Below are 24,750 nucleotides of genomic sequence, written 5' to 3' on the forward strand. Positions count from 1 at the left end.
AAATATAATAAACCATAGTTTATTACTCAATTTTGGCTTCTAGAATTATCTTGGATTATTCTTCAGAAGCACTGGGGTAGGGATGGGAGGGTTGAGTGAGGAGGGAGCAACAATTGATGATTTTGAAGCACGGCTTGTTTTCAACATTTTGTGACACGATATAAGAGGATATAGAATAGAAAAAAGACAAAATGATAATAACATCCAAAAGAGGGGACATAAAATGATAAAAAAAAACACACACACACACAACGTTTATGTAAGACTCGAAAATACTCGTACATATATCAAAGTTGTCTCACTCCTACTACTAACAACTTGTCGCAGCACCGAGCTATTTAAGGTCAGTACAGCAACAGTACCAAGCCACCTGAGGCCAGTGCAGCAATCGCACCAAGCCACCCCAGGTCAGTAGTGCAGCTTGACCTTGGCGCTACTGCTGCACTGGCTTTCAATTGCTACAATTCTGAAAAATGTTCTGTTTTCTGTCTTACTCCTACTACTAGCGACCCATCGCAGCACCAAGCCACCAGAGACCAGTAAAGCAGCAAACTACAATACCCTGGCTACTGCATGTGCAAATTCACTTGTCTTACCCCTTTGACAAATTTCCTGACCCATTCCTGGACCGTGTAGAAGAGTTTTAGCTATAAGAAAACTAAACACTTATTTGAAAAGGCGAAAGAGGCATAATGATATAATGATTACTTGAATACATAATTACTCGGTTTCGAGAAATCCTGGTTCACATAAAAAGGTGAATTGTCTTACAAAAGAGGTAGAATATATAGAGCTAATTAAGGTAAAATTAATATCTGGTTTGATTTGGGGATTTCTGTTTTATGTAAAAGTGATTCTTCTGTTTTACAAGAAGTAATTCCTGGTTCACATAAAAAGTTGAATTGAGGTTACAAAAGAGGTAGAAGATATAGAACTAATTAAGGTAAAACTAATATCTGGTTTGATTTAGGGATTTCTGTTTTATGTAAAACTGATTCTTCTGTTTTACAAGAAGTGATTCCTGGTTTACATAAGAAGTTGAATTGTATTATGAAAGAAGTAGAAGATAGAGAACTAAAAAAGTAGAATTAATACCTGGTTTGATTTAGGGAGATTATTGAGAGCTTTAGTAATTTCCCCAGGATTCAAATTAAATAGAGCTACCAAGGTCTCTTCAGCCGCTCTTCTTACGTCCATTGACTTTGGATCCCCAGTCCATGAAACTAGTTTCATTATGGCATTCTCCATAGCTCTGTGATACAAACAAAAGTCAGAATACAAAGAATAATAAAGACAGCAAACGTAAAAAAGAAATAAAATAATAGTGTCATACTCGCTTATACTGGGCAATTTTTCGACGTAAAAGATACACTAACAATCTAGTATCTTGCACCGTTTTCCTGGGAGTTTCTTCCGCCTTTTTTCTTTTTTAAATAGAATTGGACCCTCTAAATCAAACATCCTTGGGTTTTTTGATTTTGAGCACAAAGAATTCAGGTGCAAAAGAAAAAGAAAGGTGAAAAATTCAGAAGCGTCTTATCCTGTTTGATCCTTTTAAATCAAATGTCATCAGATTTCCCAAGGAATTTTGAGTAAAAACAACTCAGTTACAAAAAAAAGAAGGTAAAACATTCTAGCAGGTATTTCTTGTGAGGATTTCTGGGGTCATTTCTGTTTGACCCATGTAAATCAAATATTATCGTATTTCCCAAGGAAATTTGAGTAAAAACAACGCAGTTACAAAAAAGAAGGTAAAAGATTCTAGCTGATATTTCTTGTGAGGCTTTCCCGGGCTTATTTTTGATTGACCGTTCTAAATCAAATATCGTCGGATTTCCCAAGGAATTTTGAGTACAGACTATTCAGTTGAAAATAAAAGGAAAGAAAAAATCTCTAGCAGATAATTTCTTATATTTTCTACGGAATTGACACAATTTGAATCTAGGATCTTGCAGGGCATTACAGAGAATGTCTTCTTCCTCTTTGACCCTCCTAAATCAAGTGTCCTCAGATCCCCCAAGAAAAGTTGAATACAGACGATTCTTTTGCAAAAGAAAAAGGAAAGAAAATCTCTAGTAGATAATTGCTTATATTCTCAACTTAATTCCCGGAATTTAAAGCTAGGGTGGTAAATTTTCCACAAAGAAAAATGTAGAAAAAAAATGTATAAGAGCATTTTCTTTTAATTTCAACCCTTTTCTAGTTCTGATCCCTCACCCTCATGCTTTCTCTTTCTAGTTGAATATTTATTGATAACCATTCAAAATTAAGTACTGAGAAACAATGGCAAGTATAGTAACTAAAACATAGTTTTATGCATTATTTTTTTTGGCTTGATCGTTCCTTGTTTCAAAAAACTTACAAATCACCCACCAGTATACTCAGCATGTTAGATTAGTCATGACAGGCACACACTTAGTGTTACAGCAAACTTTGAGCAAAAACGCATAAAAAAGGGAAATCCAAAAGAGCCCGGAGAAAGAGCTCAAATGCAACAAAACAGAAAACTGCAGGAGGAGGATGGGGCCACGAAGTCATGTATGCTCCAAAGCTCGTTACTGTTGTTGACCCCAAAATAACCAGAAATTTCCAATAAATAGGTAACTTACTTGGCTCCATTATGACCCATGAGGCCTGGAGACAAAGGCATAGTACTTGGCGCTGAGAGAAATGATGTTACTCCAATCGGGTCCATGATGGTGCACAATGCATGCAAGTAATTTAAAACAGATACCTTCACACGAGTGTTTGGTGTTTGTGCGGCGTCAGTAACATATCGAATTAGAAGAGGAAATTGTTGTTCATAACTGAACGATTCTCTGAAACAAAATTTATATATACACAATCTATTCGTAATGCCAACGCTGTGGAAAGGTAAAAGCAAGTAAGCAGCACATATTGCTCAATTTTGAGTTACTGACATTGTCTCATTTATAAGACCCCCCTCCCCCCAAAAAACATAAACCAAAGCAAAAAGAAAACTAAATAAAATTTGATATTTGGTACCTTTCCACGGGTCTTAAAAAAATCAAAAGCTAAAAACATCAGACAATATAAGGTTACACAACTGAATTAAAAAGTAAAAACCTCTTTGAATAACTTATATGAAGGGGGTACCTTAGCCGGTACGAAGACAATTTTTAGCATAGGATGTTACAAGGTAACGTTATATAATGTTGATTATTTTTTTTTTTTCGGAATTTTTTTTTTCCTGAAATCAAATATCCATTCTTCTTAGTTTCCTATGTTTTTTGGAAGAAGTCAAATGGGACGATATATGGAAAAAGGCCCAACACCAATAATCAACGGAAGTATCATACAACTAAAGTATGTATCTAAGAATTATTAGGCCTCAAAGGAAAAACTAAATTTCAAGAAAATAATAATAAAAGAAATTCCTAGAATTTTAGTAAGTCCTGCTTGCTTTTACTTTTTAAAGCAAATGTCCAGGATTAGAGAGCTCAAATCAACTATAAAAACGATCTAAACTCTGAGTAAACATACATATAATCAAACATCGCTGAAAATTATCGCAAATTAGAATGTCCTAGAGCTTAAGCCCGAAATTCAAGAACAAATCGATTCTTTTATGCTAGATCTAACTGTAGTTTTTTAAATTGAGAAGCCAAGTTTTTAACCATAATAACCATGGTCGTCACATGGCATTTCCAAACAAAAAAACAGCATTCACAAATAAAGTAATAAATTTTGATGAGCGATTTCTCCTGATAGTAGGCCCTAAGTGAGTATATATGCTTCTGTTTTCGGACGGCGGACTAGCAGAAGACAACATCAGGGAGCTTGGGGTTCCAAGGACAGTGAAAATGAAACCTGGTTTTTTGAATTGATTAAGTGGAAACTTGCACAACAATTTATACCTTTAAAGCTTAGGAAAAAACGGGGTACTTGTATGATATACCCCCTACCTAATATTCTTCTAATATGTTTCTCTGACGGTTAATCCTAATGAAATATACCAAAGTAAGATAAAAATATAATACTTTAGAAACAAATTTAGGCTATATATTTGCACATTAGGGGGGGGGGGGAGTATAGCGGGTCTGCATGCCTAACGTATTAGGCACAATTATTCTGCATATTCTGTAGTAAGATATGTTTTCTAACTTCACGCTGTCTGAATACTTTACCCCCAGTCCCTAAAGTGCTAATATATAGCTCAAATTATAGATATTCCATCTATTCTGTCACTTTTCTTGCCTCACCCTAAGCTTAAAGAAAATAACGAAAAAAAAAAAAAACGGTTCTATAATATGTCAATGAATGAACAACTTCAGCTGTAGGGGGTTTATCATACAAGTACCAAAAACAGTATTAAATGTTATTGAAAAAGACCTCCAAAAACAGTTTGAGAATTTTGGTAATTGCAGTTACCAAATTAAAAAAGAAGGAAACGGAAGAGAAAATTCAGCAAAAAATAAGTTAAAAACATATGGCACCAAACAACTTAGGAAGATGTAACTTTGAGAATTGACGGATAGTTAATACTTGAATTTTTACAGACGAAAAAGCGTTTCCAGGTTTAACTAATTAGTTTAGCTTATTTATTTTCACGGTTCAATGTTGCAATACTGACAAAGGTGTGGTGCTGCCATAAAAGCTTAATAGGTTTGAAACAACTAAAAGACAATTTTTGGTGGTTTTCAGGTATGACTACTCAGGTAATTCGAGGAATGGTTCTCAGGGTTTTCAGGTAATTCGAGGAATGTTCGCCAATATTTACAGGATAGCCACTGTAGTGCGACAATGGCAATTTAAAAGGCGTTATGTTGCACCGAAAAAAATTGCAGAAGACTAGAAAACTAAAAATGTGGTTCAGATTTTTTGGACTGTGATTAATGACCGGCTTTTTTTGCATAAAAAGAGTTGTTTAAAAAGGGTATAAAAAGGGGTTACTTAAGAGGTTTTATAAAAGGATTGTGTTAGGCATCCAAGTTTCGGTGGGAATAGTTTAAAAGCGTAAAATCTATTTTTCATCTTATTCCGCTAATGAAAAAAGGGATACAAGACAATTTAGAAGGACCTCCTAAAACATGCGTGGACAAAAGATGCGAAATTTATAATACTTAACAGCCATATACAAAAAAAAAATATTTCAAGAGGACGCACGTCCTCCATCAAGGGGCAATTGTGATAAATCAAATTCTCAAAATACAGTCCCTACAAAAAGTTATATATTATATATCTAAGTAAAACTTCTAACCGAAAAACGACAGGAAAAAACAGACTAAACCAACCAAAATGTCATTTTGGGCTCTAGAAAAATGTTTTTAAGTCTCAGATTGAGAAAAAATGCCACATAACGTCTTTTGATTTACCACTCCCGTAGTGTGAAATATGACCTCCTAAGCCATGCGTGGACAAAAGATGCAAAATTTATAATAGTTAACTGCCATAAACAAAAAAAAGTCAAGAGGACGCACGTCCTCCCTCAAGGGGCAATTGTGATAAATCAAATTCTCAAGATAAAACCCCCATAAAAATTATATGTTTGGAACCTGCAAGAAAATGAAACCCCGTGTGTTTTTTTGCCCCTACCGAAAAATCTAAGCATTCAAATCCATTACTCCGTTGGGTGGAAGGGGGGGGGGGGCTACATAAAAAGTGACATCAATGGGGAGCTTGTACCCTCTATATTTTTTACACCCTCCCCCTATATTTTGACGAATACGTTTGTAGGCTTAGGAGGTCACACTTCAAACTAAGGGAGTGGTAAATGAAAAGACGTTATGTGGCATTGTTTCTCATTTTCATTGAAAAATGTCTTTTTTCTATTTTCATCGAAAAAATCGAAAAAACGACCAGTGATTCCCCCTCTTCCATATTGAAAAATATGTTTGCCCCCCCCCCCTCCCTAAATTTTCGTGATTTGAAGCAACTGTGGATATATCCTAAAGATTGAAGAACTCTCATTACTTTAGAAAAATTCGCTTAATTTATGAGGCCGGTTTTTCGTATCAAGGAGGCACACTTGTGCCTCTATAAAGAGGCGACCCACCACAATGTTAAGCGATTTCAGGTCCTAGAGGTCGCAGAGAGACGGCGGTAATCGCATTTTGTAGCCCAAGCTCAAACTAAGAAACTTGCAAAATTTCATCCTCCTCCGACTTTATCTTCATGGGGTAAACTGGGCCGGAAGTTTGGACCCTCCCACCACAGCCCCCTTTAACGTTGTCCGATTGGGCTGAAATTTAGAGGTTAAGCTTTCCTAGGGCCCGAAAGCTTATCCTCGAAATTTCAGCTCAATCCGATCACTCCTTCCCTGTTTTCAAAAAACCAAATATAGCCACTTAAAAGTCATCATTTTTTTTTTTCTTAGCCACGCCTACAGGCCACAGTTGGCAACTGATCCGGTTGAATGAGGACTCATTCGAAGCAGAATTCGACCTGTTATGGCCTTTTGATATTTTCAGACCGAAAAAATTATCCCCCGAATTTACATTTACGAAAAACCTTGTTTTCCTATATTAGCCCATGTTAATTTTTCCCACCACAACCCCCTTTTACGTTGTCTGATCGGGCTGAAATTTAGAGAATAATCTTTCCTGGGGCCTGGGAGCTTATCCTCGAAATTTCAGCTCAATCTAATCACTCCTTCCCTGTTTTCCAAAAACCAAATATCAAGTTTTGCTTGCGTCAAAAAGATTCATCACCTCACTAAAAAACAATTTCAATTAGGTCTCTTTAGTGTAGCGGTGAGACTTCTGGGTGTCAGGCGGAAAACCCGATATCGATTCACCGATAGATCAAATTTTTTATATACTGAATTTAAATTTAAAAAAAAAAAATGTTTCTTTTTTAAATTATTTGAAAAAAATTATGTTTTCTAAAGAGTTAAAAAAAAATGAGTTACAAGGTCGACCCTTAAAACACCCTGTCGAGAAAGAAAAGAATAATACACAATCATCTAACAGTTAGTCAAGCAATAATAAGTAATAAACTGTACAAAAATGTGCAGAAATTATTTGAAAAAAACTACGTTTTCTAAAGAGTTAAAGAGGCTGAGTTACAAGGTCGAACCTTAAAACGTACATGTATTAGGAGGCACAGTTGGGGGCTGCCGCCCCCAAACCCCGCTTTCGCAGCCTTTAAATAAAAAAAAAGTTTTTTAAACTGAAAGTAAGGAGCGACATTAAATCTTAAAACGAACAGAAATTATTCCGTATATGAAAGAGGCTGTGCCCTCCTCAACGCCTCGCTCTTTACGCTAAAGTTTGACTTTCTCACAACTCTTTTTTTAAACAATAAAAACTTTAGCGTAAAGAGCAAGGCGTTGAGGAGGGCACAGCCTCTTTCATATACGGAATAATTTCTGTTCGTTTTAAGATTTAATGTCGCTCCTTACTTTCAGTTTAAAAAACTTTTTTTATTTAAAGGCTGCGAAAGCGGGGGTTTGGGGGCGGCAGCCCCAACTGTGCCTCCTAATCCCTGTACGTTTGAAGGTTCGACCTTGTAACTCAGCCTCTTTAACTCTTTAGAAAACGTAGTTTTTTTCAAATAATATGAAGTAAGGCCAACTTCAAAGATAATTTAAATGTGGTTAGAATGTAGCTTCGAAAAAAGGTAAATAAAAGCCAAACTTTAAGAAATATTTAGCAAATAAAAGAATTCTTTACGTAAGAATTGGAGACAACGGAAGCGATTTTTGCAAAAGGAAAAAAAATTAACGGATGGTCACAGACACTTATAAAGAAACATCAATCCATGCACAAAATTGCTATTATGAAATCATATTTTACATATCGCATACCGGCAAAATGCTGTCATGACAAAATTACTCTTTTGTAGACTCGCTGACAAAAAAAAAATCTTTATTGACACATTTTTAATATTTAATAATTTAAAAATTCAACGGTTAATTTAATATCTTAAATTTTTAGTGTCTCGTCTTGAGTGCAAAATATCCTTCTTCTGCTGAACGATGCAATAACTATTTTATCAATTTCAAAAACATAAACCGCCCGATAACTTTTGAGAGGAAAAGAAAATCCAGAGAAAGAGACCTTCGTTTACGGCTTATATTACCTTCAAGACGACAAATTTGCCCCCCCCCTCTTGATTCTGAAAATACACTCCCACCCTCTAAATTTTCGTCAATTTACGTCACTGAGCATATTCCCTAAATATTGAAGAATCTTTAGTTAGCTCAACTTATACTGGAAGAGCTAGAAAAGCATTTATATCATCGGAGTCATCAGTTTCAGATTTATCCATTCACCAAGCCAGAATAAAGATATTTTTATTCAGTAGCATCATTTCATTTACATAAAAAATTTACATTAAAAATTACATAAAAATTTACATAAAAAATTTACATAAAATTATAAAAAATTTACATAAAATTATAAAAAATTTACATAAAAAAAAACGCAAAGGAATCTTTCAGTTTGTTAGGCAAACTCCAACTTGCAAGGCAAACTCCAACTTGCAAGGCAAACTCCAACTTGCAACACATAATTCTATATAAATAAACAAAACAAAACAATATCCCCCGCAGACGGGCAAAAAAAAAAAAAAAACAAGTTCAACACTAATTCTTATATTATATTTAGACCTACTAAAACAAAAAATAAATAAATAAAACAAAATAATAATTATTATTACAAAATCCGTCAAATTCCACCGGAAAATACTTCAATCATGCTCACAAATGACCATAATTGGTAAATTACTCCAAGAACTTGGCAAAACATGCCGATCAAAAAACTATAACAGGGTTATTTCACACTGTGGCTGACGAAATACATCTGTGTTTCTTGTATTATAATTGTGAAGACTTTTGCAAGACAGAGACTGACCTAAATATACTTGAAAAATAGAAAATTTTTACCAATTAATAATTATTTTCAAAGTGATTTTTCAGTCTCAAAACAAACGCGATAGATATTTCAAAAATGCAATTTTGTATAGGATAAAGCGGAATCTCAGCTACCAAATGACAACGAAGTTGTCGTCTTACGTTGAAGCATTAGAACGGAAGAACTGGACAAAAATAGCATATCAAAAGCTTACGCAAGGAACAAACCTTATCACAACGATTTTCATTAGCATAAACAAGATGTCAAGCAGAAATAAATTGAAATCAAGTTTAAAGTAAAATATCAATAAATTTAAAGTAAAATAAAAATTAAACTAAAAATAAAATACCTGACCAAGTCCAATGTCTTGTGAATTTTGTTTTGAATTGATCCGAGAAGATCAGCACTCAATTTGTTAAAAAGTCTAGTTAATAAAATATACAGCCAATCAGTCAAATCTCCTTTATGAGCAACTATAAATTCGGTCAACGAGTCCAAAAATATACCAAAAACCTATAAAAGAGAACTAAATTAGAAGAGTAAAATTAAAGAACTAAGAAAAAAGAGTAAAATTAGAGTAAAAGAGGAAAAAAGAGAAAAAAAGTAAAAAAAAGACAAGGATAAATAACTCAGAACAAAAGCATAGTTAGATAGATAATATATTAGCGCAATGAAGGCCATAGAAAAGAGTAGGAACCAAATACCTATAATAGTATGAAATAAATAGAATAATACAAAAAAACTCTAAAGAACTGAAAAGAAAAACAGGAAATAATACACCATAGTAAAGAGTACAACATCAGTATAAAAATAGAAACACATAAAAAAGAAATCGTTCACCACTTACAAACCAAGAAATATCAGTTATATTTCTGAAATATCACTCTATTTGTCGAAATATTTGTAGAAATATCACTCTTTTGTCGACTTCAAAAGCCCAGAGACTCCAGTTCCTCATCTCTAAACACTTTCTATCTCACGTCAGAACGACAATGATACTTGTCCAAAATTCATTACAAAAAATTCTACTTTTCTCGTACAATGGGGTAAGTAATGCTAGTGTCGGGTCAATAGTGGCTCATTGACGTATACTGTGGTATCATGAAGTACATCCATTGAAATCACACGAGAAAAACATTTGGCAGTAAATGCATGTTAGAAACTTAGTATGACAATTTAAGTTACTTTACTAAGCTTTCCAAATTATATTTCATCACTAGAAATTATTTATAACTAAAAAAAAAAAATCCATTTTTTATTGCTTGATTATACCAAAAAAAAAAAAGAAAAAAGAAAAAAAAAGCGTTTTTTATTGCTTGATATTACCATATTAAATGGGTTAATATGGTTATTTTGAAAAAGATGCAGCACATTTCGTCCAAAAACCTAAAAGGCTTCGTTTTTTTTTCTTTTTTTGCTGAAAAATGCAGAACTGCAAGCATCCCACTGTGATAAGACTCAAAATGCTTTTGGTGAGTCTTTAAGACTAGTACTATTGCAAAAACTCATACCTAGTCTCTCACATTTTTTTTTCTTCCTGTCTCAAAGCACATAATCTTGAAACCTTTTTATCGTTAGGTCCCTATCATTCCCAAACATAGAATATAACGACCAGTTGTTGGTACAAGTATGGTTTTCAAAACTTCGCCATTATAGCAAAGACAGTTTTGACGCCAAACTCCTGACAAGCAGGAAATTGAGAAATTAATCAAAAGTAATCAATTCTTCCGACAGCAAAATTCTTCCCATATATCAGATAACGGACTGGATTAATCTACCGAGTTGGGGGAAGAAATTAAGTTCTCAGTTTGATAATAATAATAAAAAAAAAAATCCCTTTGATTTACCATGGACGGATGACAGCATAAAAGATTTGGCTCACATACAGGATCAGCCAGCATCCTCTAAAATATGGCATAAATAAGTTTTTCTGTGTGTGTCTCATATAGTAAATTCAAAGTTTTTTTTTTGTATACAAGACCATTTACCATTTCATGTATAACCACTTTCAATTCAATCCCCGTTTAACTGAACTCTCCCCGTTTAATTCAACCCCTGTCTACCTCGACCCCCGTTCAGCTCAACCCACATACAATTTAACCCTATGTAAGTCAACTCCCATTCAATTTAACCTGATTCGACCTAACCTGTTGCAGCAGTGGACTTGAATGGGGGCTTTTGTCGGATAGGCGTTGAGTTAAATGCTGGTTGAATAGCGCAGGGGTCGAGTTAAACGTCGGTTGGGTTTAACAGGGGGTTGAATCGAACGAAGGTTGAGCTAAATGGGTTGATTGATATGGGAACCAATTTCCCATCGGTTGCGTTTAAACCCTTCACTGAACCGTTTGCGTTTAAAGGATACAAATAGACCAGTTTCATATTCTCACTTCTGCACTTTTTTTGTAACCATCACATTATGTTCGAGTCATTTTGCGTAATAAAAAACGTAGCCTGATCCCGGATAATATGCAACACCACAACAAAATAAAACATTAAACGTAGAGATAAAAAAAAAGTAAAGGAGAGTTAGAGAACAAAAAACCGAAGAAAACAAAAGGATAATAGATTAGGTATAATTGTATTAAAAGAGAAGACTTACAAATAAAATCCATAAGCATGCAAAACAGAAAAAAGGAAAAAATAATAGGGCCACCAGAAAAATTTTTCTTAGACATTTACGTTTAAGGCTGCAATAGTCCGGTTCAATATAGCAATTTTTGCACCAGCCAGAAATGACCATTATATACCAGTTGCTTGCATCAGAATAAAAACCGCTTCAGTTTGCTCACATACAATGTGTAACATTACAATAAATAATATCAAAGAGGATAAAAAAGGAGAAGAATCAAGAATCCAATGCAGTACTATACGAAAGAAATGTAAAAAAAGGAATGGACAAAGAAGTGAAAGAAATAAAAAAATGATTAAAAGAGAGAATAATATGCTAAATATAACATTTTGATAAAGAGAAAAGTAACGAATAAAATGCACAGATACAGAGCCAAAAAAAGGTGAAAAATAACAGAGCCACCAAAAAAAAAAATTAAATGAAAAAAGAATAATTACTTTTGTATGAGCGTCAGTAAACATTCTTGAAAAAATTTCTGTTAGTCTCTTCAATTCTGGAATGCTTAGTGTATTACCGGACTGGAAGTAATGCTGAAGGGCCACCAGCCCCTCTTTTCTCTCGTTCCAGTGTGTGCTTGCACATTGAGCTATGATGTCTCCAACATCCTGAACAAACGAAAAAGATTAAGGTAAAAACAAAAACAAACCGTGACCAAAATATCTGTTGGTATTCTAGCTTACAATTAAGCAGGTGATATTAACAAGGGTTATTTATACCCACTGAGGGCATACATAGCAAATGCTGGGAGTAATATACTCAGTCTCAGGTCACCGGTACCTGAAATATTCGGAATTTATACTGGCAACTCATATAGGGAACGGTGATGATTATGCCGGAAGTCAAGATCCTGGTTATGAGACAATATTGAACAGTCCATTGTTGGCGTGGAGAGTAGTCATCATAAGATTGAGAACCATATCTTAATGCATTTTGAAGAGATTGATTTCTAATTTTCTTGATATACAAGCCGTCTAAATTTAACTTAGTCTAAAAAACTCTCAAAGTACCCTTTTCAGAACCAAACTGACCCCTATGGGTGGCAACCGCCTAGTTTTATGGTACATGAGACCACTTGTGTACGTATTATTAAAACATACATTTTCTGAAAATGTACGTAGTTTTGCGTGCTAATTTTTTTTTTTTTTTTTTTTTTTTTTTTTTACTAAATTAAAAATAAAATATAATGGCCTGAAAAACTGAATCCACATTCATGGGGGTATACTAGGTATGGGTATTATTCATCCAACATCAATTACAATTTGGCTTTAACATTAAAGCAAAGATATTACAAACATTTCCAATGTGACATTCATAAACACACTTTTCTCCAAAAAAGGTTATCTTTCTAAATTGTACCTCTTTCAGAAAGTGACCAATTTATACAAATGGTCATCTTAACTATCATCAAGTTCATCAAACGAGTCAAAACTGGTTAAACTTGAGCAGACATAATGTGTAACACAATGGAAATTATAGGGCAGTATAAGCTATTTTTTATATAAATCTGTATGCGCTGATAAAATGTTCATTTATTTAATTTTTATTATTTGGTTTGTTGCCAAGGCCATGGGGCTTTTTTTTAAACATATATCGTTCGAATATTTTAACGAGAGGGCATATTTATAGGGTATGGTCGGTTAATTGTCAAAGTAACAAAGACATCACAATAAAAATCTATTCTCCCTGGACCCATCTTAGGTATATCCTAACCTGGAAACTGTGACTTTCCTACAATTTTTGTTTAGTATGTTCAAAAATATGAAGTTTTTAGGGAAGTGCTACTTTTCGTCAGTGTTGCAACATTGAAACATAAAAACAAATAAGCAAAACTAATTAGATAATTTGACAACGCTTTTCGTTCGTATAAATTCAAACATTGGCAATCTGTTGATTCTATTAGACAATTACTTTTTCAAACGAAAAAAAAGGAAAAAAAAGGCGTGGCACTAATCTCTTTAGTCCAAACCAGCGGTGCTGATCTCCATTTCACGGCCCTGCAGTCAGTAATTGCAAGGGGGGCTTCAAGAAACCACAAAAGTAACTTACTTTTGTGGTTTCATGAAGGTAGCTGCCTATTGTAAAAGTAAGTAAATGTATATTATATATTTTATGTTAGTCTATTTTAGTTATTTATATATTTTTTACTTTTAACTTCTAGTTTTTTTTTTGTTTTTCTACACTGAAGACGCCTTGTTGTATACTGGCGAAATATTCCTTTGATTTTTGTTGTTTCTATTCGTTTTCTTTTACTGTTCATAGACCCGTTTGTCGTCTTTATATTCATTTCTTTGTTTTATATTCTGCTTTCACACGCATTACTTCTTCGCCTTCCCCGATTTCTCCAGGTACTCATTTAGAGCTGGGTCGACTCTAGCTGAGCTTACAGAATCACGACACTGACTCTCGTTCTAAACCAAATAAACATGGACATCAGGACTCGAAACCCCGTACTTACGGACACAGGATTTCAGAGTGCTCACCATTCGGCTAAGACGGGTTTAAACAAAAGGTTAACACTATTAAGCTGTTTGCTGTCCGTTTTTTTTCCTTATATTTTGTCTTTTTGCATTCACATTTCTTTTTTCTTTTTTGCTTTGGCGAGCCTTAATACTAAAAACAGCATAAATTCGTATGCAGGTTTTTTCATTGAAAATTAAACTCATGATTTTTCCTCATATTTAAATATACACGGTAAATATATCTAGGTGTGTAGGTTTCCAATTGGCCAATTCCAACCATCAGGTTTTATCTTCACCTTCCTTCGTACTTAAACATTTTAGAAAAAAAAAAAAAAAAAAAAAAAAAAAAAAAAGCGAATTTTCGAAAATGAAAAACAATCCTTCCGAATTTTACACCACTTCAAATGGACCACACATTCTAATCCGGTTCATCAAATGATCCAAAACAGGCGTATATTTTAGTATGTCGGTAAAATTTACCCGTGCCCCAGCTATTTAAACATTTGCCTCTCAATTACTTGGACTATCTGTGTTGGTTTTTCTCTGTCTACAATTAGCCATGTCTTGATGCAACCTATCCAACCTACTGCAAAATACTTGATAACTTCAATTCAAACAACAAAAAAACAACTGGACAGTAAATCTCCAATTTTCATTCTAAGAATGTTAAAGATTACTGAGACTATCTGTCTTGGCTTTTCTCTGTCTACAATCAGCCATGTCTTGATGCAACCTATGCAATCTACTGCAAAATACTTGATAACTTCAATTCATTTGAAGTTATCAAGTAATTTGCAGTAGGTTGCATCAAGACATGGCTAATTGTAGAAAGAGAAAAAGCCGAGACAGATTGTCCAAGAAATTAAGAGGCAAGTGTTTAAATGGCGGGGGCACGGATTAATGTCGGGAGTATGCATGACTCTCTTATTGGACACATACTTGTTTGTTAGTTTTTGGAAAAGCATGCTTGCATAGATTCTCAGGCATGTTGACCAAGAATTTAAAATTGACACAAGACCGTTAGATTGCCTGTAATGAGAGGCAAACAAGGCACGCCCCCCTTAGAACATTCTTAGATTGAAAATTGGAGATTTACTGTCCAGTTGTTGTTTTGTAAAAAAAAGTTCCGAATTTTGAATAACTTCAAATTCAGCAATATTGAAACAATCGAACTTCAGAAAGCAAAAAAGGAAAAACCCTATAAAACTAAATCAAAAGAACAAAAAACAACAAATTTTACCATTAAATAGTTTGATAAACAGAAATATTCATATTACTCAATTAATGTGCTACCAGTGCCTAATATCCTCTCAAAACTTCAGGAGGAATGAATTCACTTGATCTTTGCAATATATATTTTGATCGAAAAAAGAAAACATCGCCCCCCACTTAGGATTCATTCAATTGACTTACATTCTCTATATCCATACATAGCCAAGCTCGACTGGGACGCTCTTAAGGGGAGTCAATACCTTAAAGGATCACCTTATCTTGTCCACTGTAAAATTTTTTAGTTTGTGTTGCCAAACTATTTAAAACTGATTGAGCAGTCTTGCCCTTAACGGTCTTGCGGCCTAGCTCGGAAAAGAGATCTGAATAAACGACAGAAAACTAAAGGCCGACACACACTTTCCCCGAAATTTTAGAAGCACCATTCAGCTTCTTCCATTTTGCGATATATTTAGTTGTGATGAGATTTGATCACAAGAAAGTATGAATGATGTTTCACAATTAAACGGAGTAGAATTTCCTTTTTTAACTTCAGGGAAGGGCAGTCCCTAAAATTGTTCTAACATACCTGCTAAAAAAAAGAAGCTAAAATCCTCTCAAAAGAAATATAATTTGAGCAACTTGACAGCATTGGGAGTTCCTTGTAGTGCAATTCGCTTTGATAGAAAACCTGGCCGACACAGAGGACGCAAAATTTCATTATCAAAATTCATAGTCAAACCCAATTCTCAATAGTTCTCGAAGGTTGCGAGTCCCCTGGGATAATTCACTAATGGGCCCTTTGTTTTTGAGACGTTCAGCCTAAACTGATACTCAAAAAATAATTTGAGGTACCAAATCCCCTTAAGTTTGGTTAAAAATGTAAGTGAAACAAAAAAGTTCTTGCTGCTAATCGCAGCTCATGTTTTCTTCTAACGAACCTTAAGAAAGACCTAGGAGACCTTGGCTACGTATTGATGAAAGCAAATTATTCTGCAATTAGTGATGGATGAAAATTCCCTGATAACTCTCTAGTTACTTACCAAATCTACAAAAGCACTGATGAAAGTAGTGTAATTTTTTACTGTTTACTGAATCGAGGAATGGATTTTCTTTTTCTTTTAATTTCTCTCCTTGGTAAATCCTTTAAGACCCAAATTTTGTCTTTTCACATATCATCCTAACGGAGGTCTAACGATTGATACTTTGCAACAACAAACCTAGCTTATATAACTTTATACCAAGACAAGACACACCTATACTTCAAACAACTAATATCCGTAGCTATTTGTGCCTAATGGAGGATGAAATGGGTTTGTGACTTCCAGGAAATTTAGCCCTTGGAGATATGATTTTGGAAGAAATAATCCTATACAGACGAAGTTAAATAAAATTGCTTAAAAATACTAGAGTTGATATAGTGAACAAGCTTTAAATAAAGAATAGCCTACATTATATTAAGGCATGTGTGCATGAGGGGGGGAGGGGGGAGGGGGGGAGGAGACTTCGAATCGTAGCCTCCCTCCTAGATCACAAAAAGTTTTTCCACAATCGGCAACATTTAAAATATAGTTCGACCAGTTTTATCCCTCCCGACCCCCGAAAAACAAATCCATATACAAGTGCCAGGTTTCGTTGATAAATTATTCATGTCTAAACCATTGTTATTCTTCGCCTTGTTTGTGTTACTTGTATCATTACTGTATTTAATATACTGAAAATTATTTTGCGCCTGTATTAACACAAAAAAAAGTGTATCAAAAGTGATTATCTTCCATGTCTAAACTACAAGACACTGGAATTAAGAACTAAACGTGGTACCTGCTCTGATGCCATCTAAGGAAGGCATAAAGCTTGAGTCTGGGCAGCTTACTTTCAAACAATTTCTCATGAAACATCATAAGTTTAGATACCAGGTGAGGCGGGAAACGACTAGTCCTGTTGCAAGTATAAGTAAGCGAGCATAAAATAAATGTTGCTGAAAAATTTTGCCAAAGTATGAAAAATATAATTTACTAAATTAATAGTTTTGGATGAAAAAAACCCTTAATTTCTAAATACTTTTTCAATTTCATATTAATGATTTAATAAATCAATAGATTTAAAAATTTATTTAATCCCGCCGATTGAAGAATATATTTCGTTACTGTCCTACCTAAAGATCATATACGGCCTTTCATCCTTCTGAGATAAATTACCAAAAATGCTTCCTAAGCTGTTTTCAAAAGGCAATGAAGGTTATGAGGATCATTGTGTGAGTGAACATATTGCACAGTCGATCCCCCATGTAGCAAACAGTCTTTTGCAAATTTTTTTTCGGAACTTTTAAAATGTCAGATACGACTTGTATGACAGCAACGCTATTAAAACGGGGATGGTTATTTTGTTTACATGTAGCCATTGCATAGGGAAAAAACACCTCTACCTTGTTTTACCTACTCTTGACCACTGTTTTTCAAATATATTTGAAATAAAATAAAAAATATCAAATAATGGGTAAAACTTATAATGAATGCACTAAAAAAAAACTTATCAAAGTTTTTTTCACGGTCCTAATTAAAAGGCTTAACCAATTATTATTTATTCCCCTTTATTCTAATTATAACTTCAATAACTACATATCCTTGACTAGAACCGACGGTAAATATTTTAGAAAGCCAAAGCAAGCCATAAAAAAGCTTAAAGGAAATTTCACGATAAAATAAACTGGTAAAACAATATATCTTTTTTATTTTAGACTAGAGAAAAGCAAAACTAAATCTTATTTCCTTTATCTTAGTAGGAACAAGATGAGGCCGCTTATACATTATATATGAGACAAGGTTTAAGAGCTTAAAAAAAATCGGGTTCCTAGTTTCCAGCTCAATTAAAAAAGGAAAGACAAATCTAAAATATCCCTTTGTTATAAGCAACACGCAGAAGAAGGTAAGTAGACCAAGTATCAAAGATAGATAAGTATATCAAGTAGACACAGTATTAAAGATAGATAGAAGATAAATAAAAGAAAATAACTAGACAAAGTATCAAAGATAGATCGGAGATAAGCTTACAATGTAGACAAAATAAGTAGACCAAGTATCCTCACCTTAGTGGAGAGATCCCAGAGATCCCGATATAGTCGTTGTTGTGACCCAGACCAAGAATGAAGCTGCATGTTAGAAACACAAAGTTAGCCATATTGTATTAAATATTAAAGAACAGTGAATGTTTTAGGAGAAATAAACCATTTCAGGGACAGCGGCAAAGAGTAATGACCCTGTCCTACTTTTCAAAAAGAAGCTGTTATAAGAGGCACAGGGGCAATTATAGGAAGGGGTATGGAGATTATCACGTCCTCTTATTCTAAGTATCCCTGAAATGGCTTTCTTGACCAAACCCTAAGAATTCTAAAAGAAAGCAAAAGGAGATGCATCAAGAATAGAAAGCAAACAGATCCCGTTACCGAAGAAGATGAAGAAAGAACCAACTCCCAACTCAAAATGAATTATACCTTATACTCAGAAAATTCTGTCTTTAGTGATCGTACCTATGAAACAAGCAGGAAATTAGTATATAAGAAAACACAGAGTAAAAATAAATATACATTTAACAGACTAGCCTAATTAAAATAATATTTTGTCGGTGAGTTTCATTATTATTATTATGTAGCTCATTTTATCTTGTTTTCATTCCACGAGGTCCATGTAATAGCTTAAATAGTTTCTTAACCCAGGTTGCATTTCCATTTATAATTAAAGTGAGATTAAAAGGTAAAAAAAAAACTACTAATAAGACAGTGAACTTTACAAGATTTTGTTTTTTTCCCCGGCTGCATATCCAGAAGCGTTCATTCAACAAGAGAAATAGAGGAGAAAAAAAATTAATAAAATTAAAACGAACATAAAAGATTAAAAAAAGAAAACGAACACTGCACAAAAAAAAAATGAGAAACGAAAGAATGTCATATTTCATAAACTGTTTTTCTAGCACGTACTTCTTTATATGTATTTCTGTCATGTTTTTTTTATCATAAAATAACCCACCAATAGCACTTCTTTAAACTTCACAAAACATGTTCAGTAGAAAAGAAAGAAAAAGCGAAAAAAGTGGATTAAAAGAGAAAGAAAGAAGGCTACAAGAACAGCCTCGTCTATATATTCTGTAATCTATATTTGGATCAATCTTTTTCAGTCATTGCAACAATTTTTTTTCTACCTTCATTTGGCTTCATACTGAGATGTTCATGATTATAAGAAAAAAAAAGTCAGAACCAATTTAACGAAAGTATTTACAATTTTAATTGCGAGGCTGCAGTTGAAAGAGAGCATATAAATTATTCTGATTCAAAAATATGTATTATTAAAATGAAACGAAAAAAGAAGAAGCAAAGAATTATAACGAGAGAGAGAGAGAGAGAGAGAGAGAGAGAGAGAGAGAGAGAGAGAGAGAGAGAGAGAGAGAGAGAGAGAGAGAGAGAGAGAGAGAGAGAGAGAGAGAGAGAGAGAGAGAGAGAGAGAGAGAGAGAGTGTGTATGTCCTTATCTCATCTGTACATTCTATTATCTATGATTGGGTCATCTCATTTTCAGCCCCTGGAATACTTCTTTCTGGCTTCATTTGACGACAAAACAAAACAATGATCCTTCCCTGGATATGTCCATATGACAATAAAAATTTAATATTATGGATAAAATGTTTAACTGAATATGGCCATCGTGGTGAGGATTGAGCCGTTTTCAATTTCTTGTTTAGGACTTTGCGTATAACTTAAGACTTAAATTTGAGCTTCTTTAAATTGACCACGATTTTAACCAACTAACGACATAATAATAGACTCAGTAAAAGTATTAATAATTTAACTGGCTGGTTTAAAATAGGAGCAAAGTATATAACTTTATAATGATATCGGCTTAGATAATACTCCATGTACGTCAAAGTTCAATCAAAAGTTTTATTTCGAACTGAGGGTGTACTAGATTCACATAAACCTTTAACCAAAGAGTAACCTTAACACTGTAAAATAATAACGTAATAAAAATATATTGAAATAAGATAAGTAAAGAAGAGTCCGGTACCATAATTCAAAGAAATATAGAGGAATATCAGTAATTTATGGCAAAAATTAATTTATAGCATCCTTTTACGCGCAGACAGCAGATGGGCTTAGTTTAAACTTCCTCCATGCCTTGTAGGTGAAAATATTGCTACTTTTACTCCGCCCCGAACACTTTGCTCTCAAACCCAAGATTTTAAAGGTTTTCGCATTAATTCTTTCCTTAGCCACGGAGAAAAAAGGTCTGCGCCTTTGCATGCGTTTCACGTGTTATTGATGGATGAACATTCACACAAACATTTTTACAAGTCACATTTTGTAACAGAAACTTTTATGAGGAAATTACTAATAAACATAAACCGACAAAAATAATCTATACAGATTTTTCAATTCCATTGAAATGTTCCATACTCCATGTTCCATGAATGAAATGTCACATGTGACATTTTTACATATAAACATTTTTATAATTCAAACATTGTTACTTACATCAGAAGTTCATGTGACATTTTTACATATAAACATTTTCATAATTCAAACATTGTTACTTACATCAGAAGTTCTTCGATGATACGAATCGAATGAGCGATCAGAACACAAACTTGATGTTTCGCTTTCGTCGGAATGATCATCGTATCCATATCGTTTGCCAGGTGTTGTTGCCTATAATTTTGAATAAAAACTTATTTTTGAATTTATTAAGTGAAAACATACAAATTGTTGTTCAAAATGTGTTGTTGTTCGAAATCCGACGAAAATATGCAAATGTGTGGTTCAATATGTGTTGTTGCTCGTAATCCGACGAAAATATGCAAATGCGTGATTCAAAATGCGCTGTGGCTCGAAATACAATGAAAATATGCAAATGTTTGGTTCAAAATGTGTTGTTGCTCGTAATCCGATGAATATATGCAAATGTGTGGTTCAAAATGTGTTGTGGCTCGAGATACAATGAAAATATGCAAATGTTTGGTTCAAAATGTGTTGTTGGTCGTAATCTGATGAATATAAGCAAATGTGTGGTTCAAAATGTGTTGTGGCTCGAAATACAATGAAAATACGCAAATGTGCGGTTCAAAATGTGTTGCTGCTCGTAATCCGATGAAAATATGCAAATGTGTGGTTCAAAATGTGTTGTGGCTAGAAATACAATGAAAATATGTAAATGTGCAGTTCAAAACGTGTTGTTGCTCGTATTCCGATGAAAATATGCAAATGTGTGGTTCAAAATGTGTTATTGCTCGAAATTCGATGAAAATAAGTGTTATCGCCTATAATTTCGAATATGACATTATTTTTGAACTTACTCCGTCAAAATCTGACACTAAACCTACTAGATGCTAAAGCAACGCTCGCACTTAGCTTCCAAAGCAATTGATAACCGTGAATGGCAAAGAATTCAGAATAGACATTACCTCAAATCGCACTTACCAGCGAGTTAAGGTGGCTATAACCTCCTATAGTATCACTGGGCTGGAAATGATGTTATCTGAATCACAGGAGCATCCTAGTGATATTTCCACTCGACACTTGCCCACTCACAATCAACACCTTTTTTAAAAGAATTTATAGAAGTTGAAACAGTAGAATCAAAAAGAATGTTCCAGGCCGGCACTGCTCGAATCGAAAAAAAAGTTCCGTCTCTCTCGTCTCTTATGTTTGCTTTGTAGCTTTAATGAATGACCCCTTGTTGAAGCAAATAATGTAGAGCTGAATAACGAGTCTGTCATATTATTGTGAAATAAATTCTTCAATGCAATTACATCCCCCCTTTGGCGTCATGGAAAGTAAAGTTTTCATATTACGGGTAAAATATTGTATTTAATATGGCCATCATCGTAGTTTATGAAGGTCAAGAATGACCCTTTTTCCAACCTCTCTTAATTGAAAATCATAAGAGCATCGAATACTTATTTAATTCAAAATCGTTTGTTTCAGATCTAGAAACTAAAAGCTAAACTCCAACCAAACTGAACACAAACTTGATGTTTTGCTATTATCAGAAAGCACTAACGATATTTTTAACCATAATAATTCCCGGCGTTTAGGCCAACAATTTGAATTGAACTGATTAATTTATAAATGAACGCAAGAAATGCTGTCACTTAAAGAGTTTAACCAGTTTTCACAAAAAAAAAACTATAAAAGTACCAAATAATTCTTAATTTTGTATTTTCTAATAGAAAAGAATCCATATGGCTTTGATAGATCCTGGTATAGTTAATTTCTGCTCATATTAGCTTTCATTAGTCCTTGCGACTGACTTTGTCTTTTATTGTTCTTTTTAGCTTTCCGAAACTAACATAAGATCATTTTAAAAATAAGCTTTAAAATAGACTACAGCGCCTCGGAAAATATGACACCTACGTATTTTTGCTTTGCCCGAGTCTGTTCTTCTAGGTTTGATTTTGTTTTGGCCAGAACTAATCATACGAAACATGCTCCAACAAGTTGTTTCGCAAGTAAGCCGTGCGGAAAAAGCCGTCTCACATTCAAAGGTAGTTCCAAATGAAACTGTAATTTTTGAATTTAAGCTTATTTTAAAACCTACTCCATCGAAATTAGACACTATACTTACTAAGTCAAAACAAAACTAAGGTTATATTTACGTAATTTCCAAAAAACTAAGGTTATATTTACGTAATTTCCAAAAACATTATTAACCCTGTAATTGACACCAAATTCAGATCAATGTGAATGTGGGACGTGACAACTATACATTTGAATTTCATATCAATCTCGTCTTCTACCTTTGACTTTGTTTTACCAGTATAAAACGTATATAAATTTGTTTCAAGATTTTGTTTTGAGAGTAAACAGAGTGGAAAAAGCAATCTAACATATAGGTGGTTCCAAACAGTATGGCTAACTTACAAGAGTAGGAACTGGTGCTAGTATTGACAAAAAAATACTATCAGCGCCATCTAGCATTTGGCGACACTTGGAATTTTTTCTCTCTCTAAGCTTAGAATCCGTTTCCTGCCAGGAACTGAGATCAGACTCTTATTATTAACCTAATTTTACGAACTACACTGCTTAAGGTAATTATTCTAATTATTACACTGAAAAAATGCGAGGTGTCGCCAATCACTAAATGGCGCTGATAGTCTTTTTTGTCAACACTAGCACCAGTTTTTACAATTATAAGTTACCCATACTCATTGGGTGGTTCCGTAACCCCATCTAAGCGGTTCCATAAGAGTCATTTTTAAAACATCAAAAAATATTGTGTTCATTGTGATCCAAAAACCAGTTTCCAAGGGAAAGATGCTTGGCATCCAATCATTTTTTAAATCAGTGAACTTGAACGGAATTATCCCTTCAAAGAACGAGGACAATCAAGTGCAGGGTGCAAATGGATTACGAATAAATCGATGATGTTTTTGAAATTATCTTACACCCGGAAAATAATTAGAATTTTTTCACTTAGAATTGACACACGTTTCACCAGCTCAAGAATATTGTCATCAATATTAAGCTCACTTTCATCAGTATTCAGAAACATACAGGAAGTTTGAACCAAGAACGTAAAAAAACAGCATTTAATATCAATAAAATAATACTCCAATAAATGTTACACTGAATTGTTATCTTTCAGATTTGGGTAGTTTTTACTTTGAATCAGTTCCAGGTGAGCGGTAGTAAATGAAGCTTTGAAAATTTTTTGGAGGTATTTTTAAATGTTTGGGTATTATTTTTTTTTTTTAATAGATATTCCACAGGTGACACTGCATGGGGGTATGTCATATGGTTCTATGGCAGGCGCGCTCATTTGCATGGTCAGGAAATTTAAGTGCCAAAACCTGTATGGCAAGTCAGTTTTCCTCTTAGGAGCCCTGATATGTGGTAATTATATGGGGAATATTAAATTTTGTAGACTTAAGGTGCTTTGGATTGGTTTTGGGACAATGATTTACATTTATTAATGGTGAATTGGCTCTATTTTGGATATTATTTTTGGACTGTTGATTTGGATTTACTGTTTTGTCCTAGGTGATTGGATGGATGAGTAAGGTCTAGACCTTGTTGAAGTTCTCATTTATCTCAGCTACTAAATTAGGAGGACAGTTTTTTTTTTGTTTTTTTTTTAATATACTGCATACTGTAATACACTATATTCATTCACATAGTGTATATCTTTGCGGTTCTATAGAAACTTCTGAGCGGTCCACTACGGGACTAGATCCACCATTTTGACAACTGCTGCTCTAGAGCCTGTAGCCATAAAAAGAAGAGAAAACAGATTTTTACCAAAGCATCAGCAAGTGCTGATTCAGCTTCTCGGCTTTGCTGAAGAATTTTTTGGGCCATCACAGGTCTTGGCATACCCAGCTGCGGTCCCCTATCCTTTGACATTGACGCTGTTCGAAGCTTTGACATCCTTGAGTTCGCCATTCTTGAGGGGCTTGTTTCACGACTTGATAACAGGCTTTTCGGATTCCTCATGGTACCGGGGCGACGAGACACAGATCCAGGAGTTTGAGCAGTGTATGTAGCATAGCTTAAACGTGACGAGGGTGAGCCTGATCGACTGCTCGCTAAAAGAAAGTTAACTTTTCATCCTTAATGTAAAAGAAAGTAAAACATGTACTGACACACATTTTAC

The 24,750-nt window shown here is 34.1% G+C and overlaps 1 protein-coding gene across 6 annotated transcripts in view; it reads right to left on the minus strand.

Moving 5' to 3' along the window:
* Window positions 1-24,750, minus strand: part of chb (CLIP-associating protein) — a 224,423-nt gene that overhangs the window by 29,550 nt on the left and 170,123 nt on the right. For 5 of the 6 annotated variants that reach the window (XM_089089866.1, XM_089089867.1, XM_089089868.1 and 2 more), the window contains 7 exons: window positions 24,396-24,682; window positions 20,697-20,807; window positions 18,199-18,261; window positions 11,883-12,050; window positions 9,166-9,329; window positions 2,610-2,819; window positions 1,096-1,252 (listed from right to left, as the gene is read on the minus strand). In XM_089089866.1, the coding sequence (XP_088945992.1) occupies window positions 1,096-1,252; window positions 2,610-2,819; window positions 9,166-9,329; window positions 11,883-12,050; window positions 18,199-18,261; window positions 20,697-20,807; window positions 24,396-24,682 (1,160 nt within the window). Of the gene's footprint in view, window positions 1-1,095; window positions 1,253-2,609; window positions 2,820-9,165; window positions 9,330-11,882; window positions 12,051-18,198; window positions 18,262-18,603; window positions 18,640-20,696; window positions 20,808-24,395; window positions 24,683-24,750 lie in introns of all 6 variants that reach the window. The other variant, XM_089089869.1, reaches the window with a different exon arrangement.

This window comes from Artemia sp. Qi Xiang Cuo, chromosome 5, assembly GCF_049724085.1.
Source record: "Artemia sp. Qi Xiang Cuo chromosome 5, ASM4972408v1, whole genome shotgun sequence".
NCBI lineage: Eukaryota > Metazoa > Arthropoda > Branchiopoda > Anostraca > Artemiidae > Artemia > Artemia sp. Qi Xiang Cuo.